This window comes from Accipiter gentilis, chromosome 30, assembly GCF_929443795.1.
Source record: "Accipiter gentilis chromosome 30, bAccGen1.1, whole genome shotgun sequence".
Taxonomy (NCBI): Eukaryota; Metazoa; Chordata; class Aves; order Accipitriformes; family Accipitridae; genus Astur; species Astur gentilis.
In genome coordinates, this window is record NC_064909.1 from 1,209,455 (window position 1) to 1,227,390 (window position 17,936).

Below are 17,936 nucleotides of genomic sequence, written 5' to 3' on the forward strand. Positions count from 1 at the left end.
CCTGTTACTGGCTTCTGTCCCTTCAGTACACAAATGTGATTAATTTAGCAAGCATTGTTTTGAGGAGCAAGAGTAGGAGAGAGAATCGGTCTTTTGGGTTAGCATACTTTTAGTCTCAGCCCCTGTCACATTCATCTGAGCTGTGCTTTCTTACGTCACAGGAATCACTCAGTTGCCGCTTGGTCTTTGTGATGATGCAGTATTGTGTGGCTGCAAACTACTACTGGTTGCTGGTGGAAGGCATGTACCTGTACACACTGCTGGTACTTTCAGTCTTTTCTGAGCAGAGGATTTTTCGGCTTTATCTCTGCATTGGCTGGGGTAAGTTGATCTTTCGTATGTCCACCTGTGGCTGCATACACTGGCAGATGGTATAATAGGAAAAAATATTGTGTGTCTATCGTCGTGCTGCCCAGTTCAAGTCCTGCACTCTCCATTCCATTTTTGTTCCCAATCCCTTACCTTGTTTGAGCTGGAGGGTGCTGGGCTGGCACAGCTCTTGGCTGCTCATGGCATAGAGGCTGTGCGTTCATAATGCAGGGGCTGTGTGACACCACAGAAACTCCCCAAACCAATGGCAGGCACATGGTACTTCTCATGTAAGACATCAGTTTCCCAATACAAAATATGCATGGGTGATTCCAGGTTACTGTGGATTTTCCTGAACTGCCCTGCTTCATCTCCTGAAAGTTTCTCATTACATTCAACACGTGTTAACTACTTGTGGTGCAAAATAGCGATGATACCTTGTACCTCGTCAAGGATAACAGTAGAGAAATGGTGGCAGTGTGAGCCGGGGGGGATGCAAAGGGGCTGAGGAACAAGGAGCTGCTAGTAGGGAGCTGTCAGGTTGGTTATGTGGGCAGAGCAGGTTAAGTAGTGATTGTTGGGCAAAAGAGTGGTCAGGGTGTGCATGCCATGGGCATATATGAGCTTGAGATTAAGGACTGTGATGCCTTGAAATCAGTTGGTTGAGCCAGAGTCGCCTTCTATAGAAAAGCTAATGCTTTGATTCTTTCACTGTCCAGTTAGCCTGAAAATATATTACTGTTCAGGTTTAATCCTGTTTTTGGAATGATCTCTTGTGTGCTTTTATTGCGTTCTCTCCCTTCCTCTTCTCCCCCTTCTGCTTTTGGTGGAAGTCAGGTGGCTTTTGGAAAGCTGAAGGTAAATCCAAGTAAATACTGCAAGTGCTTTCACAGAAACTAGTTTGAACGTTTAAATTGCTTTGACTGTCCTTCTCTATGGATTTGCCAACTGTGAATATTCTAGCAAATTAGTTCACTGGTAAAATGCATATAAACGGCTTACTGTGAATTACCCAATTCTACTGAACAGTGATATATGAGGAGCAAAGGCTTTCTGGTGTATTGATGGGAATAAATACGTGCAAGTAATAGCAGTTTCCTGCTGGAGAGTTTTAGTTAAAAAGTTCTCTATCTTCTATTATTGCTTTATATAGGACATGCAGCAAAAGCAACAGCATCTTGTATAACATTTGAACTATGTATATTTTAATCATATTTTATGAATAGCCATACCCTCAATTAAAAAAAAAAAAAAAAAGGATGAGGGAGCTAGCTATCCTGAAGCACTGACTGAGGTCATGAGAGGAAATGGAAAGGAAATTAAAGCACAATTATATCTAGCCAAATCCTGAGGGTATTGTGTTGTATTATAAGTAAGGGATAGGGTAGTTTTGATCTGAATCACTTCTAATTAGAGTTTGTCTCTTGCAAAAGCAGAAGGCAGAAACAGAAGATGCTCTTTTGGTTTTGCTCTTCCTTTACAATGGAAGTTTTGCTACTGTATATTTAATTTCTGGATGAGTTTGTGGAATTGAGTAGCAATGCCAGAACTTGGCACTGGATGTATGGGTTTCATCCAAGCTTCCTAGAAAAGCTCTGCCCATGCCATTCAACCCTCATCTGTACAGTTTCTTGCTATTCCAGCCATGGCTGCATGAGCAAACCTTGCCAATGATTCTCTACCTTCAAATGCAGAAGCATCTGCTTTTTCACTGCTCCCAGATTAGTTATACCAGTTTCTTCTCTAACAAATGGAAAGATACAAAGATCTTTTCTGCTCTTTCTTGTTTCTTCACTGGTGATTCCGTTTTTTGGGTGCTCAGGTCCCTTGCCAGGTATCTTTCTGCTGTATGAAATACTTAAAAGATTTTTGGGTTTGGGTTTTTTTTTGAGCAGCACGATAGCCTCAGCAGCATACCAAGGCTTCAGAGAGACAGTAGGTTCCTGTCTGAGCTGAGAGTCCTGCTCTTTGAAATAGTTGATTAACTGTAAAAATAAAGCTGGATCAAATAAAAAATATGTATTTAATTGTCAGAGCTGATTTGATACCCTGACCCTTTGTTCTGTTAATGAATTGTCCTCTTACAGGATAATTTTTTTAACCTGTTCATTCCTCATCATTTGATGAATATTTAAGATTTCATATGTGTATTGTTCACAAACTTAGTGGGTGTTAGTAATTTCATGTTGTTATTTCTTCTAATTATACCTGAACTTTTTGATCACTTACAGACCATACAATATTGTTTTTGCTGTCTGAATACCTTCTGCAATCCCCTATGTGATCATATATGTTTGCACTTGTACTTCTCTCAAATGTACATATGAATAAAACTGTGTATCCTCCTCAAGGTTTTTGTCCACCTGAGTCTTTGCAGATACTCTTGGTCATGATGTTTGCCCTGTTGTACTTCTTTCAAGGAACAACAGGTCTCAGAACAAAGAAGAAACTAGAGCAAATTATTTCCTCAGGTAATCCCAAGCAAAACTGTAATGTAAAGGCCAGCTCTCAAATAGGTAGAAATATCCCAATGCATATTTCTGTCCAAGCTTTTAAACTGCTATATTAAATAGTGCTATATTTTGTTATAACAGGGGAAAAAGTCCACATAATTGTGTAAATAAAGAAAAGCACTTCTCCCATTTTATGTCTAACATGATCATGTCATCTCAATTCAAAACATGGAAAGGGTAAACCTTTTCAAACAGAAGCATGTAAAAGATACCATACTCAGTCTGTGTTTTCCTAGGAACAGTTAGTAGTGAAGAAAGAAAGAGTATAAAGTAAAATTAATAAATATTTCCCAAATACATTTTTGCTATGTGATAATTTCAGGTCAGTTCATAATGTTATTAGACAGTAGTCCATTTAGTATCGGTTCAAATGAGTAATTATTCTTGCTGTTGGAAGTGTTTTATAAGGGGAAAAATCTGTTTATCTTGTGTAATTGTACTTTGCAAAATCTAGAAAAGTTATGAAAGCTTGACAGACCTAAGGAAACTAATGTAGTTTTAGAAATTGGCAGTCACTTATATCAACCTCATGTATATTAATAGGATTCTATAAACCTTCCTGATTACTTGTGAGGTAACTGTGTTCCTGTAATGGCCACTTCCTTGCTGAGATATCATGCCATACTAGGCTTTGAGATGGCAGTGTTAAATTTTTCCTATTTCATTTAATGTGGGAAATGTCTTGCTTATGTCTTCTTTTTCTTTGTAAAAGCAGACTTTCCTACCTTTGTGTCAACCCTGAGTTCCACATATCCTACTGCAAAAACAACCGTTTATGCCATTTTCAAAGCTGATTGGGGGGGGGGGGGGGGGGGGGCGGGCGGAAGCAGAAACACTAACAGCATCAACAAACAAAATTCTTAATAGGCTAATGGTAGAGCAGGTAGATGACTTTTTACTTTCAGTGTGGAGATCAGCACAACAGCAGATAAACAGGATGTTGATTCAGATAGTCATTATCACTTGTAGAAAAAAAATCTGTTGCTATACACTGCTGGTACCTGGTGCTTCCTTCCTCTGGCATAAGAGAAATCCTTGACCACAGATCTCGCCTTCTAGAGAGAACAACATTTGCAGAAGGGGGAAAGAAAACAATGTCACTACGGAGATGAAGATGATTACCTTTTTGTTTTGTTTGTTTCTCAGAATATGCAGACTGCTCTTAATCAGGGTGTCCAGAACACTAACTCAGTGTTCATTGTGTCTGAGCCCAAGTGAAGAGTTGCTGAGCTTGACATTGACTTCAAGCAGCTGTGTCAGTGCTGTACAGAGTGGTCTCTGGAGAAGAGCAGTTTATACTGTAATGCTGTTGTATGCATCTTTCAGCATCTTTTAGTGGAAAAAGGACCTGATCACATTCAGAAGCAGGGAGAAGGGAGGAGTGGAGAAACAGCAGCAACATCCCACAGTGACTGGGTGTGACATCCAGGCAGGAAGAATGACAGGAGACAATTTTCAGCACTAAAGGCTAAGAAGAAAATGTTAATAAAAAGCTAAATCTTCTCTGAGCTTCTGTGGCAATTTTAGACCCAGCTGCACTTGCAGCAGGGAGACTGCCATGAAAAATAAATAATCCCCTTCCTTCCAAGTCTTGGCAATCCAAACTTGCTCTAGGGAAGAATACTTTGAGGGAATGAAGCTATTAAAGGCAGGAAGCCTGGCTAGGGTGTCAAAATCCACATCCTAATTGTGAGGAAGATCTGACTGGAACACAGCCAGTAAGAAACCTTCCTTCTGAAGCCCCCAGTATGAACTCAGTGTAGCAGCAACAGGATGCATTCATTGCACTGACCACTCCTTGTGTGTTTTCAAATTAAAACTGTGTTTCAGTCAAGGATGTGAAAATAGGTTTTGTGTCCAGACTGATCTTGGTAGGAAATACGTCTGTCAGGAGTTTCTCTTAATTCTCTTCATTTTTTTGTCTTCTGGATTAAACTTTCATGCTTTTCCTTTCTGAGAAAGAAAAACATTTCATCTTTTCTTCTCACATCTTCAGTGCTCTTGGTCTTTTTACATCTAGACATGTTTATTGCTTCTTTCAGTTCCTCATCACATACTTCCTGGATTTGTATGTCAAGCGGTTGATCAAGTCAGACCACCCTGATGGCTGAACCAAGTCAGATGATATCTGAAAGAGGAGGATTGGAGTTCTTCTGGCAGCAATAGGGTCATTCTGGTTTGTGTGCCTGATTGTCTTGGAGGTTGAACTTCTCACCACATGGAAATCATTGATGTCATCTGAAATGTGAGCTTATACACAAACTCATGTGTCCAAAAATGCTGTATTTGGAATATGTTCTTATTTAAGGATCATTTAAGGCAGAATGGCAGTGCTCTGGCCCTACAGAGACAAATTTACTTCAGGAAGAATCTCTAATCAGCACGTGAGGATGAAGGGAGCCTCTCTTGCTCCTCATACATCTTTCTTCCCTGAAATTGCCTTTATGTAAAATGTGGTACAATGGAAAGCTAGAAATACCATGTGTCTGTAAGAATGAACACTTGCTTGCACCTCAAGGTAAGGGAAAGAATCTGGCATGGAACAGCACCACCCGGTGACAACTTTCATGGTACCTGCTACTTAATGGACTCCAGAACAAGCCTGAGCTGTTCTGTTCTGTTACCAAAATATCTCAGACTCATTAAACAAAGACACTGATTTCTACATGCTGTTATCAGGACATGGTAACTTCCACTAGCAGCTCCACAAATTGCTCTCTTCTCTGCTCATTAGGGACAGTGGAGCATTGTGAAAATGTCAACCAAACAGTGGTTCCTGTGCAGAATTTCTCACAGCTTCCTTCTCTAACCTACCCCATCCTATTATCATTCTGCATAATGCCTGGTTTTCCAACTTTTTTTTTTCTTACTATGCAGATACCTGTTCAGATGTAGAATATGTAAGCTAGAGTGAAAATAAGTAAGTTATGCTGCTTATATATGCAGTGGGGTGTTAAGATGTTGATTTGGCAGTTCCATTACTTTCTCATCATCTATAATATATATTATTATCACAGCCTATAATTCAGATGCCCTGTGCCCTGTCATTTGAAGTTGAGCTTTATTAGTTGAGCTGTAGGCATGCTTATTTCCTAGTACACTTGACAGATTTCATAATCACCATGTAGTGTTCAAAGAATTTTGTTCAGTTATCAGCCTGAGAGAATTAACAAGGCAGAAGCTATTATGAGCAGGCTGTTGCAGTTTCTGGCATCTTCAGCAGTGATGTAGTACAAAGAAAAGTAGACGTTACCATTTCCAGAATTCAGACACCTTGCTGTGGTTACTTAATCTGGGCAAAGATTGATCCCAGAGCTTTCTGTATAACGAAGAGCAAAACCAGGAAGAATTCAGTCTGTATTTTAAATAAGTGCATCCTATCAACGGGTGCAGTTTTTTCTCAGATATCTGATATTCTTTGAATAGCAGCAGCAAGAGAAAGAAGTGTAGGTCTGAAAGTCAGATGCACCAAAACAGCTGCATGTTGGGAGCCCAGGACTGGAACACAATGCTGATTCTGTTAATGAATGATAGTCACCTGTAGAGTTTATTCAAGGAGTTGTATACAGTTTGCTTCCACTGCCTGCTCAAGTCGGCCAAACTTCTCTTGACTGAATGAAGTAACCAGAATATTTGCATTTGTGCCAATTAATGCAGGTTATCTAGGTATCAAGATTGTAAATTAATCTATGGAGAGCCTAAGTGATCCTTGCCAACTACAGTTATTGCAGAGGTGCTGCAGACTTGCTCTTTTGCTGTTGTGATTGACTTCTGCAGACTTTGAGGTGGATTAGGGAATGTTCTTGGGGCAGCCTCCTCTTTAGATCTTGACTAGGGCTTTGGAAAACTGGATGCATTCCCATCTGCTGAGAGTGTGTCCCAGACAGTGTTCAGAGCCACCCATTTTTTAGGACAAGACTTTGTGAATTTGGTAGATGTCAGATGGTATGCATGTAGAATTTGGACTGACATTCAAAGCTTACATGTATGTATTGCACTGTTTAAGTCCTTGTGTCTCAGATTAAAAGTGTATTGCTAGCATGGAAAATAACGTGACTGATGGTGTTGCAACACTAAGCACCAGGGGCCTGCATCACAAGTGGGAGTGGGCGGAGGATGTTGAACAAGTCACCTTGTACATGCTGCCTATTAATTTGTATAACATTTGCATAGCAGGATACTGATGCAGTTCAATAATACCAGCCTCTCCCTAGCTAGGCTCTTTTGAAATATAATATTAATATCAGATTCTCAATTCAAATGTCAAGTAATGTGATTAAATATGGAGAGATTTCTGATGTATCCAGAAGATGGAGATATTCACAAATGTTATCGTTATCACTCGATATATCGGTACCCTCCACCTTTGTGCTCCCAGTGTTCGTGTCTTATCCTGTAAGTTTCGTATTAAGATGTCTTAATTCTCAGCAAAGTCAAGAAAGGAGTAATTCAAACTGTAATTAGTTTCTTTGAATCAAAGGCTCATTTGTGTTTGGAAGTGATTTGTAATGAGCCTGTTCTTAATCTCTTATGCCACTATCAAAGCAGCATGGAGTTCTCAGTAACTTTGCTCCCAAAATATTGTGTACTCTTGGTATCAAGTACATTCATGGAACATGTTCAACCACTTGCCCCAATGATCTCACTCAATTCATTATCTTTGCTGCTATTCTAATTATTGGTATTTTTTTTCTTGCTGCTCTTTATTGTCTCCTTTTTTTTTTTTTAACTGATTAAGGAGAATTAATTGGTCTTTTGTGCTGGTAGTATTTAGCTATTCTGTTACTAGAGAAAGAATACAGTACAACAAGACAGAAGGTTTTTACAGATAAGACCAGTTACGGATACTGCTTGTAGATTTTTGGACTGCAAGAGATCACTGATTTCCCTGTGGCTTCTGCTGTCAGGAACTGTGTATGTGCTCTGTGCAGTGCTTACTGTTGCACACTGTTCTTATGGTCCCTTACCATATTGGTTCTTAAGAATGGAATAACAAAGCACGTTAAATGTTGCCCTTCCTATACAATGTACATACATCATCAGACGTTGTCCAAGGAGGTACACAGAGGAATTAGACCATCTTGATTCCTCCTTAGGCAGAAATTCCTCATCCTGCTCATTGAGTCTCAACGTGCTTTCCTTCCTTGTGGGCTTTTTTGGCATTCCCTGTATTGAGTATTGGTTGGTAGATGCACTTTAAAATTATTTTTCAAGACCTAGGCATTTCATAAATGAAATAAATTAATTTGAGAGCCTTTGACATTGTAAAGTAATGACTGCCAGCTTATTTGGCTTTTCTCTCTTCCCTTTACAACCCAGATAAACTGACCAACTGTAGCACACCCACTGTCAGGTAAGCATAGGACCAAGCCTCTTCCTGAGACCAGATACATCTGCTGTCTTTGCTGCAGCTGCTCAAGTCCATGCCAGTACCGCAGCCCAAACTTGGGACTTCTCTGCGGGGGAGGCCTGAGCATGCTTGCTATGTGTCGTGTGCCCATGGTCCCCTTTGCTGTTGGGGGTACGTGGGGAAGAGTGTGCTCCAGCCCGATGCCAAGAGACAGCCTGAGCTTGGTGCTGCCTGAATACAGTGTAGCTGACCCACAGGCAGGAATGTGGATGGAAAGGCTCCGGTCAGAGCACACTACGCCGCCCTCTAGCGTGATTATAGAGGCTAGCACAGCTTCCAGAAATTTCGTTCCCTTGGTCCCTCTGTGAAACTTTCCACGGAAAAGCTGGCATGTACCAAGTATGGGGGTGATGGTCTGTTCATTTTTCATGCCTATTAGGGTCTAGGTGGGGGCCCAGACAAAGTGAGTTACATCCATTAGTTACTTGCAGGTTAGATTCCTCCTACCATTGACAGCCATCTGCACTGAGCAGGAGCTGCAACCTTGCCACCAGTTAATCATGTTGCTTATCATGTGGGGGATTTGTCCTTCTCTCTGCTTTTCCCTGTCTCTCAATGTCAGTGTCAACCTTGTCTCCTTTCTTCCCAGGTGTGCCAATGCTGTTTGTTATCCTCTGGGGAACTGTCAAGTACCTTTATGAAGATAAGGGGTTGGTTTAGTTCTGATTTTTCTAGCTACCTCGTTTGTGCTGTATGTGTGCACCAGCAGGCCATTGTTTGCTTTCTGGTCAGTGTGGTTTGCTTTGGTAATGTGCTGAAACCTCACATAATTGCTTCTGTTTTGTCTAAAGGTCTCACATAACATTTCAGAAAAAGCATATGTTTCTTTCTGATCAGAACTTTCTGCATGTCTGAACAAATCTATCTTTTTGCAGGTCAAGGAAAGGTATGTTTTGTTTTTCTGTAGTTACATTATCAACAGTAGAAGTCATCATACCCAACCAAGACTGCTCCTGATACTGTGCCTTTGGCAGTAGCCTTTACAGTTGTGCTTCTGAGGAAGGCAAAAACCTCCCACAGGATTCTGCCTCCCATTTGTAGTGGTTAGCTTATGCCTAGCAGCAGACATGTGATTGCCTGTTCTTGTTAAAGCTTCTGTTATTTAGATCTTCTTAAAATAAAGGCCCATTCTCTTTCTGCTTATGTTAGTCTTGCTGAAGTCAACTATACCATACACAAGACTGCTGCAAAACACAAAATACTTTTTGTCCACTTTTACCTTAGTGGCTGTTCTGAAAAATTGCCTTTATATATGCTTTGTGTACCAAATAGCATTGTGGTTTGTTGGTTTGTTTTTTAAAAAACAAAAGGGAGAAAAGTGGCTTTCTCTTCTTAGTGACAGTGACTGCCTGGAAATATTTGGGTAGCTTTCTTTGTGATGAAATAAATAACTTTATGCTATTTCCTTTTTATTCTAAATGTACTAATTATTGGGGTTTCCTCTTAGTTTCCCAACAACCTAGCCAGCACTTTTGTAGAGGGTCCTTTTTTCTTTTTTTCTTTTTTTTTTATTTTTCCCATTCCCCCTGACACAATCCTTGCTGGAGAGATGCTGCAATGTGAAAATTCAGTGTAATCGGAGCCACCCCCAGACTTTTTTCTGGTGTTCCTGAGTATTAAGAACCAGGGGTCTTTTTAGTGTCTTTCATAGTACTGAACAAGTTCAGTCAAAGCTGCCTTTTCTGGCTTAAGCAATGCTAGGATTTTCTGACTTTCCTTTTCAAGGTTGACTTGATAATATTCTGTAGCAAGATTGTGACTGTACTGAGTATTGCAAGTTTTGTTGAAATTGCCAGAATATAGGTATAGACAACACATGGCATCTGAACAGGCAACATTCTGTGGACATATCTTCCCATTGATGTAGAAAATGTATTCAAAGTGCTCATGCTGAGCCTTCTACATTATGTGGTGCTCAGAGCTGATTTATGTTTTCTATTAAGGAAAACTGTCACTCGCTGCCTTCAGCGGACCTTAAAAGGGGCAATTTTGCACCTTATTGAATTTTCTAAATCTTCTATAAATATTTGTAAAATACAGCAATATAGCAGCTTCTCTGAAAGGCAAGATTTCTGTGCCTTGGGCGGGCATTTCCTGGAGCAGCCAGGGATATCTTTCTTGCTGTTTGCCGTAGCGCTGTCACCATGGATGTGCAGCTGGCTCTAAATTTCATTTGTGACTTAAGTACTTCCTTGGCTATGAGGAATGACTGGAAGTAAATGTGGTTGGGGCTGGGAATTTGAGGCAGTCCTGTGAACGTAGCCGTTTGAATGAAGGACTGAAGCCTGCAAGACTTACTTGGAGACTGGCTCCTTCTTCCCTTACATGTGCACGTGTAAACTCCTTCAGAAAGCAGCTGCTGTTTTAAAAAGTTGAGCTGTTGAAAAAGACTTTGTCTAGATTACAAATAAAACTAAAGGCAAGCTGTACTTAGTTATTAGACTGTGCCTAAAGAGCTGATATTTACACATCTTTGTTTCTATCTGCAACTAATTATGGGAGCAAGCTAGCCAGCCTACAAACTTTTTAAAAAATGGAGCCATTCAGCTGTTCTTCAAGGTAAAAATTTAGTGTTTTCAGTTTTAGAAAAAGCATACCAGATTGGTAAGCAAAGGCAGAAACTTACTAGTAGCATTTGTTTCACTGGACCAATTCTCTCTTCACAGCTCTGAAGCCATTAGTTGCCAAGCATCTTCTGAGTGGTGCTAAGCAAACTGCAGGGATAGATCCCAGTCACAATAGATGTTGGTGTATTTATCAGTGTGGCAATCCCAGAAAGCACAAATGGACAAGAAATCATGTACAGATCTATCAATTTTATTTTCTGGGCACTTTAATAGCTGTGACACTTTAATTGGGCTGTAATGGCTTTTTTATTGCACATATTTGTATAAATTTAAAAGTAGCTAAAACTGCTGTGTGCCACAGGAAGCAAATTAATACACAGAGAAATGTAGCAGAGTTAATGTAAAGAATCATTTCTCAGCCTCTGTCATTATCGGGAAATGTTAAAATTGCCTCTGCTTCCACTGCAGCTAGTCAGAAAATTAGAACTCCGCTTCCAGCCATGCCTATTATCCTGCTGGTCTTGAGAGGTTCAAATAAAATTAATTTTAAAGGCTCCATGAAGCTGGCTCCCAGTCACATGTACCAATTAAGAAGTTCTTCTGTTACTCAGATTGCAGCTCAGGTATGCTGACTGCATACAATATGCACACCTTTTTCTCTGGTATCTAAAATGCAATTGATTTGTAGGTTGTGGAGCTGCTGGTTGCAATAATATGCTTGTTATATGCATTAAACTGAGATTGAAAGGAAAAATTAAATCCTGAGCCCTTCCCAGGCTTGCAGTACCTGCAAGGGAATGTGGAATTGCCACAGCCAAGGTGCTTCACTTTCCTCTCTAGTATGTGAGCGTGTGTGGGTGTGGTGTTGTAGCATGGATCCTTTCCACGTGCTGCATGTTTTGCTAGTTTCTCTCAGGTTGACTGTCCCATTACAAGGTTGGGGAGGGTTTACTCTCCACCAGCATCACCCAAGCGGAAGTTTCATAGGCCTATTAAGAAACCTTAAGGAAAATTGAGCATATATATGTTTTGGCAGGTGAGATTTGGAGATGAAGAAAAACTTTTGTGAAGGAACCTATGTTTTCTGTAGTGCTGTTTCATAGTTTTATGCCTGCTGGCTTTACTGATGACTGTTGCTTTTCAGTAATTGCTGAGCAATTTGGCAGGAGGCTAACAAAGTTATTTCATAGAAATATTAAGAATGCTGTCTCTGTGGCAACAAGGGAAGTGGCATAGGAACGCTACCCCAACACCTGGGCTGTTGTGTGCACACGTGGCCCATCATACAGTCTGTGGTGGCTGGCTGTGGCCAGGCTGGGACTTAAAAGAACTAGATGTACAAACCCCCCAGTGTAAAGTTCACTTTGAACCAGTGATCCGAAACTGTGGCTTTCAGGCATCACTTTTCTTGCGATTGTTCTCCAATATTGCTCAAGGACACAAGAATTTAAAAAGCTAAAATGAGACTTATGGGGATAGTGAAGTATTATATTGCCTGCAGCATGTTACTTGGCAGAGGGCTCAGCTGGCCAACAAAAGTTGGGAACTATTGCTCCCATCTTTGATTTTACTTGCTTATAAGTTTTAAAACTCCCTTTGGGCCTGAAACCTGTACATATACACTGAAGGAGCTGGAGTTTGCTGCCTTAATAAGGACAAATAAAATAGATGACTGATCTAAATATTGATACAAGAAAAGTGATGGTACGTAATGGGATAAAGAGCTAACAGTTAAATAATAAAATGACCTGACGCTGGAGACTGAAGAGCAATAAAAAATAATGCAGAAAGTGGAGGATAGGAACCATGCAGGAAAAGTCTGACTCGGACTCCCCCAATCTCCTTTCAGCCACATGACAAATTTGACCTTGGTTTTAATGGAGTAAATATTCACAATTAACTGATGATAATTCATAGCAAATTGTGGAGGACAGCTAGCCATTAGTGGGCAAGAAAGTCCAGCAAGTAGTACCCAGTTGGATTACGATAGCTGCAACAGTACAAAGCATTCAGTGTTTCTAAGAAGCAACTGCATCTGTTTCCATGTCAGCATGATGTGCTTTCCTGGTATCTAGTCCTCAATATTGTTTTCCATCTGCATTGCTGTGACAGAATGAAAAGCGGGAGATTTTAGTAATGTACTAAAGCTTTTTCTTCTTGTACCCTTCTTTTTGCCATCTTCCTAGTTGCTGGACCAGAAACTATAACATGAATTACTGGTTAATCATCAGACTGCCCATTCTCATTGCCATTGGGGTGAGTATGGGGCATGTGCAGCGAGCTGGCAGATTTCCAGGAGAATAGGACATGATATAGTACAAAGAACAGATGTGCATATGGCTGTTGTGCATGTCCAAAGGCTATTAACCTTTGAAGGTATTGACATTTTCATTCAGAAATGTGATTTTATGAAACCAAATTAGTTTCTGTCACTGGAATTCCCAACTAGCATTTTATTTGTTTAATTTGGCCACATGTTGTCATATTGCAGTGGCAGCACATGATAACAAAACAGCATGCCATAGCAATCCAGTGAACTCCCCTGTGTGCAGAAAGCTATGGCAGGTGGTACAGGGAGGCAGAAGATAGTGTTCCAGGTACTGAGCTACAGAAGAGCAACAAATGGTGTGGCACTGTGGAGAAATGCCATGTTCTGCAGCCACAATACTGTGTCAGTCTCAGACCTCCAGACAAGGCAAATGGGCCAGCCCACACCTTTACTATGTCTGACTCCCCAGAGATGTAGGTAAGCTCCCCTGCTTTGTTTAGTGAAGTGCCTGCATTTTCAAAGGTGATTTGGGCACTCATAGAGGATGTATTTAGAGCACAGTTCCTTAGCAAGGAGTTGAGTTCCATGGCAAATTCTGTAGCTGCAGAGTAGCACAATGCACAAAGACCTACACATGCATACACAAACCAGCTTTTTTGAACACTTAAGCACACATGTTTCTTGATAATGATATAAATCCTTTTTTCATTTCTCCAGGTAAATTTCCTGATCTTTATCAGAGTTATATGCATCATCATCTCCAAACTACAGGCTAATCTGATGTGTAAAACTGACATAAAATGCAGGTATGTCATATGGTGGTCTGACACTTCATGCCCATCAAAATGGAAGTAGGCAAGGAGGTACATGAAGGGAATGGATTGACAAAGGTAGGATTTTCCAGTTCTGATGGCTTGAAGCCATTTAAAAGTCTGACTTAAATTTACTCTGTCAAGGGAGAAAGCCCTTGCCCTCATGACTTCTGTGAGCAGCAGGAAGGTTTGATGCAGGTGAGCCATTTCTCAGACATGCACGTACATTCATTTCTTCATGTTGCATGTTCAAAAATCTGCTGTGTAAACAGAAAGCCTTTATCAGAAAAGGATTTACCCAGCAAGACGGCCTTCTTCACTGATGAAGACTATAGTCTTTGTGGTCTGTCTGGAGGTTGGTGGTTATAGCCAGAAGCTTTGGGGAAGTCTTTTACCCAAAAGAGTTCAGTTCGTTGGTATGCTTCTGATGATAACAAGACCAGTAGTCAGAGATTTCTGTGTCAGAATTTTTTGTCCCCTCTTCTTTTCTGCTCAAAGACAGTGGAAAAAATTTTGGGTGGAAGGAAGACAGAAATGCTGTATTAGAATGTGTTGTTTTAAACAAGGACTAGTCTAGGTGTCCTAGAAAGCCACTAGCTTAGATACGTTTGTGTATAGAAAGGAGGAAAGTGTTTTGCTCTCAGGCCAGTCTTTCCTTCACCTGTCTCTTGTTGCTCATTCATTTGACAAAGAGAACGAGCTCACTGTTCAGAATGGCAGCAAATCCTTTCTCTCTGCAGAAGGACTGGAGTTGTGGAGAAACTTCTCCCCTTGCTCAGGGAAAGGATTTTTTTTTTAGGGAGGTCTTAATTATCCAGGAAGCCTTTTCATAGCACTTTGTATGGCGGCTTCTTTAAGGCAGAGCTCTCCGAATATCCCATCTAGAACAATTAGCATTCATGAAATAAGCTAGGGGATTGCTGTACACCTACACAACTCCACTTTTTTATGCAAGTGGTGTCTCCAGAGCCAATTCAGTGTCAGCCTCCCACTTCTACCTCTTATCTCAGACAGGTGGTGGTAGAGCAGAGCCTCCATCACAAGACTTGCTGGTAAGCTGCTCATTTAAACAAGTCCTACTTCTAATGCAATGGTCTGCCTAGATCCACTAGAGATCTGCATTTCTGCTTACCTGTATGTGTAAACTGCTCAATTTCAATACTTGCTGTGATTCACCAGCCCTTGGTCCTTGTGTATACAGGACAGTGGATGGGCTGACAGGAGCTTTGCACTTGGTATATAATAAACCCATGCAGAAGTATAGGATGGCCACTGACTGGGGAGAAAGCAACTTTACAGACCCAGGGATGCTGGAGGACAATGATTCAGCAGTGTGCCCTTGTGACAGCATAGGCTGACTGCATCCTGGGCTGCACTAGCAAGAGCATAGCCAGAAGGTCAAAGGGAAGTGACCATCCCCTCCATTCAGCACTTGTGAGACTGCTTCTGATGTCCAGGTTGAGGTTCCCCAGTACAAGAAAGACAGTGTGTCCTGTCCCTCCAACCCCATGGGACTTATCAGTTTTTCACCAAGCTAGTTCAGGGGCTGGACCAGGTGACATAGAAGGAGGTGGTGAAAACTGGGTTTATTCAGTCTGGAGAACAGAAGACTAAGCATGGGTTTAATTGCAGTTTTCAGCTACCTAATGGTGGTTATACAGGAGATGGAGACTTTTCAGAGGTGCATAATGAAAGAACAAGGTTACAAGTTACAGCAAGAGAAATTCCAATTGCATGTCAGAGGTGAAAAAAAAAATTAACAGTGAGTGTGGCCGGTCGCTGGAAGAGAGGCCCAGAGGGGCTGCGGAGGACCTTGGAGATACTCAAAACTTGGCTGGACACAGCCCTGAGTAACCAACCTGCTGTGAACTGGAGTTGGACCAGAGACTTCCAGAGGTCCCTTCCAGTCTGAATGATCACATGATTCAGAATAGCAGCCAACAGCCTTAGGAGGGCACACAAGATCTACTGACAGCCCTGCTAGTTGGGTGATTTTGTATCTACCGAATTGTCTCAAGTCATGTTGTTGTGAGGTGTTGATAGTTTCGGTGGCCCAGGATAGCCCTATAAACTCCCACGTGAGGCTCACGTATCTTTCATTATGCTGTTGGGTCACTAGCATGTATGTCTATCAAAAGAGAGTTAAGGAAAACATTCTTGTGAATGTTTTCCTGTTGTTGTATCCCTGAGCATTGCTCTCTCACAGCTGAAAAATGTTTTATTTCAGGTTAGTTTGTCTTTTTTTTCCTTTGCTAGCTGTGTCTTTGAACTTGCCATTTAAATCACAGAGTGATTGCTCACTTTTAAGACAGTTTAACTGCTTTTACAACATGTTCTGCATTTATGGTTAGTTACAGTGTTTTGAAGATTTAACACACCTCAGATGTGGGAAGGAATAGCAAGTACTCCTCCGTTTGCCAGGGTATTTTTAAAAGATTCCAATTATTGATAGGTTGTTTCTTTCAGGCTATCAACAAGGTAGGTTTTGGTCATCTTTCCCACTTACAGATGGGGAAAAGGATGCACAAGAAGACATCTCAGGTACAAGAAAGCACACGGCCTCCTCCTGAGTTTGGAAAAAGATTTTCCAGGTGAAATACAGCCAGCAGCTGAATACAGAGCTTTGCTCTCAGCAGCAAGTGGTCTGCAATGGAGTGGCATGTTGAAACCTACTAAGGTTATTTTGAGGATATTTTTTTTTCTGCAGCCTCTGAAGGAGGACCCTGCAATACAAAATGGTGCAGTGACTTACCTAAGTTGACAGTGTGTCAGAAGCAGAATGCAAAAAACAGTGACTCCCAGTGATCATTGGGATCAAGAATGATCTACTCAGTGGCATTGTATTTTTTTTCTTTCTTTGTGATCTTAGGCTGGCTAAGTCTACGTTGACTCTGATCCCGCTGCTGGGGACCCATGAGGTCATCTTTGCCTTTATTACTGATGAGCATGCCAGAGGGATGCTGCGCTTTGTGAAACTTTTTACTGAGCTCTCCTTTGCTTCCTTCCAGGTAGCACTCACACTGTACCCATGCGCATGAGAGATTTTTTGACTGCTGTTTGGGGACCTGCTTTCTCTCTCATTCATTGCATGTTCCCTGTTCTTTGTATTTCTCAATTTAGCACTGGATATTACAGGATTATGACAGTGGAAGGGAAAGTATGAGGACTAATTTTTAATAGTCAACTTAGATGTTAGTGTCACTTAATTTATTTTCAGTGTCTTAAATATGCTACAATAAACTGGTATTCCTACCCATGTATGAATATATACTTCCTATGGGACACCTCAAGGCAATAATGAAATTGTGATTTTCTGTAATTGTATAATGGTATTGCTGAAAGCAAATGTTGTGCTTTCTCCAATGTTTTTGATACTCCTTGGAAAATCTGTGCTGTGAAAGGTAGCTGTCTACAGCTGTAACTGCATGTGAGGAGGATGTAGGTTTACTGTGATTTTTATTTGGCTGTTGCCTTAGGTAAGGCATATTCAAAAGAGTCTCATTTTCTAAGGGAGTAGTTACTCTTCTAGCTTCCCTGCTCATCCACTCATTTTCTGTTTATCAAGCACAGAGCTGTATTTAAGATCCCTATGAATTGTTCACTTACTAAGAGTTTATAACTTGAAACCAGGTAAGGAAAAAGAAGGGAAAAGGAATCTTTAGAAAAAAATAATAGGTTGAAGAAAACAGTAACTCATTTTTCCTAAGATCATGTGCTTTGAGACATAGTTTGGTCAAACCTATCCTCTGCCATCAGAGCTGCCAGGGACCACAAATCGTCTCCATCTTTCAGTCTTCTATGGGACATGCCAATGTAGAGCCTCTAGCCCTGCATGTTTGTTTGGCAAAGCAAGGAAACTGCTCTGCTCACTGCTGCTCTTGTTTTTGTTGATTTCAGGGGCTGATGGTTGCAATTCTCTATTGTTTCATCAATAATGAGGTAAGAGAGATGCTAGTTGTTCCAGTTTGCCTTATCAGCATTCACCATAGGAAAAGGAAATTAAAAATGGTCTTGAACTGCTAAACTGTCCTTGCTCAGGACTTTTACTTTTTTACA

The 17,936-nt window shown here is 40.9% G+C and overlaps 1 protein-coding gene across 1 annotated transcript in view; it reads left to right on the forward strand.

Annotated features, from left to right (window-relative positions):
• The window catches only part of GLP1R (glucagon like peptide 1 receptor), an 81,004-nt gene that overhangs the window by 58,206 nt on the left and 4,862 nt on the right, over positions 1 to 17,936 (forward strand). The window contains exons 7-12 of the mRNA XM_049833775.1: positions 162 to 321; positions 8,822 to 8,882; positions 12,986 to 13,055; positions 13,786 to 13,874; positions 16,750 to 16,888; positions 17,778 to 17,819. Of these exons, the coding sequence (XP_049689732.1) occupies positions 162 to 321; positions 8,822 to 8,882; positions 12,986 to 13,055; positions 13,786 to 13,874; positions 16,750 to 16,888; positions 17,778 to 17,819 (561 nt within the window). The remainder of the gene's footprint in view (positions 1 to 161; positions 322 to 8,821; positions 8,883 to 12,985; positions 13,056 to 13,785; positions 13,875 to 16,749; positions 16,889 to 17,777; positions 17,820 to 17,936) is intronic.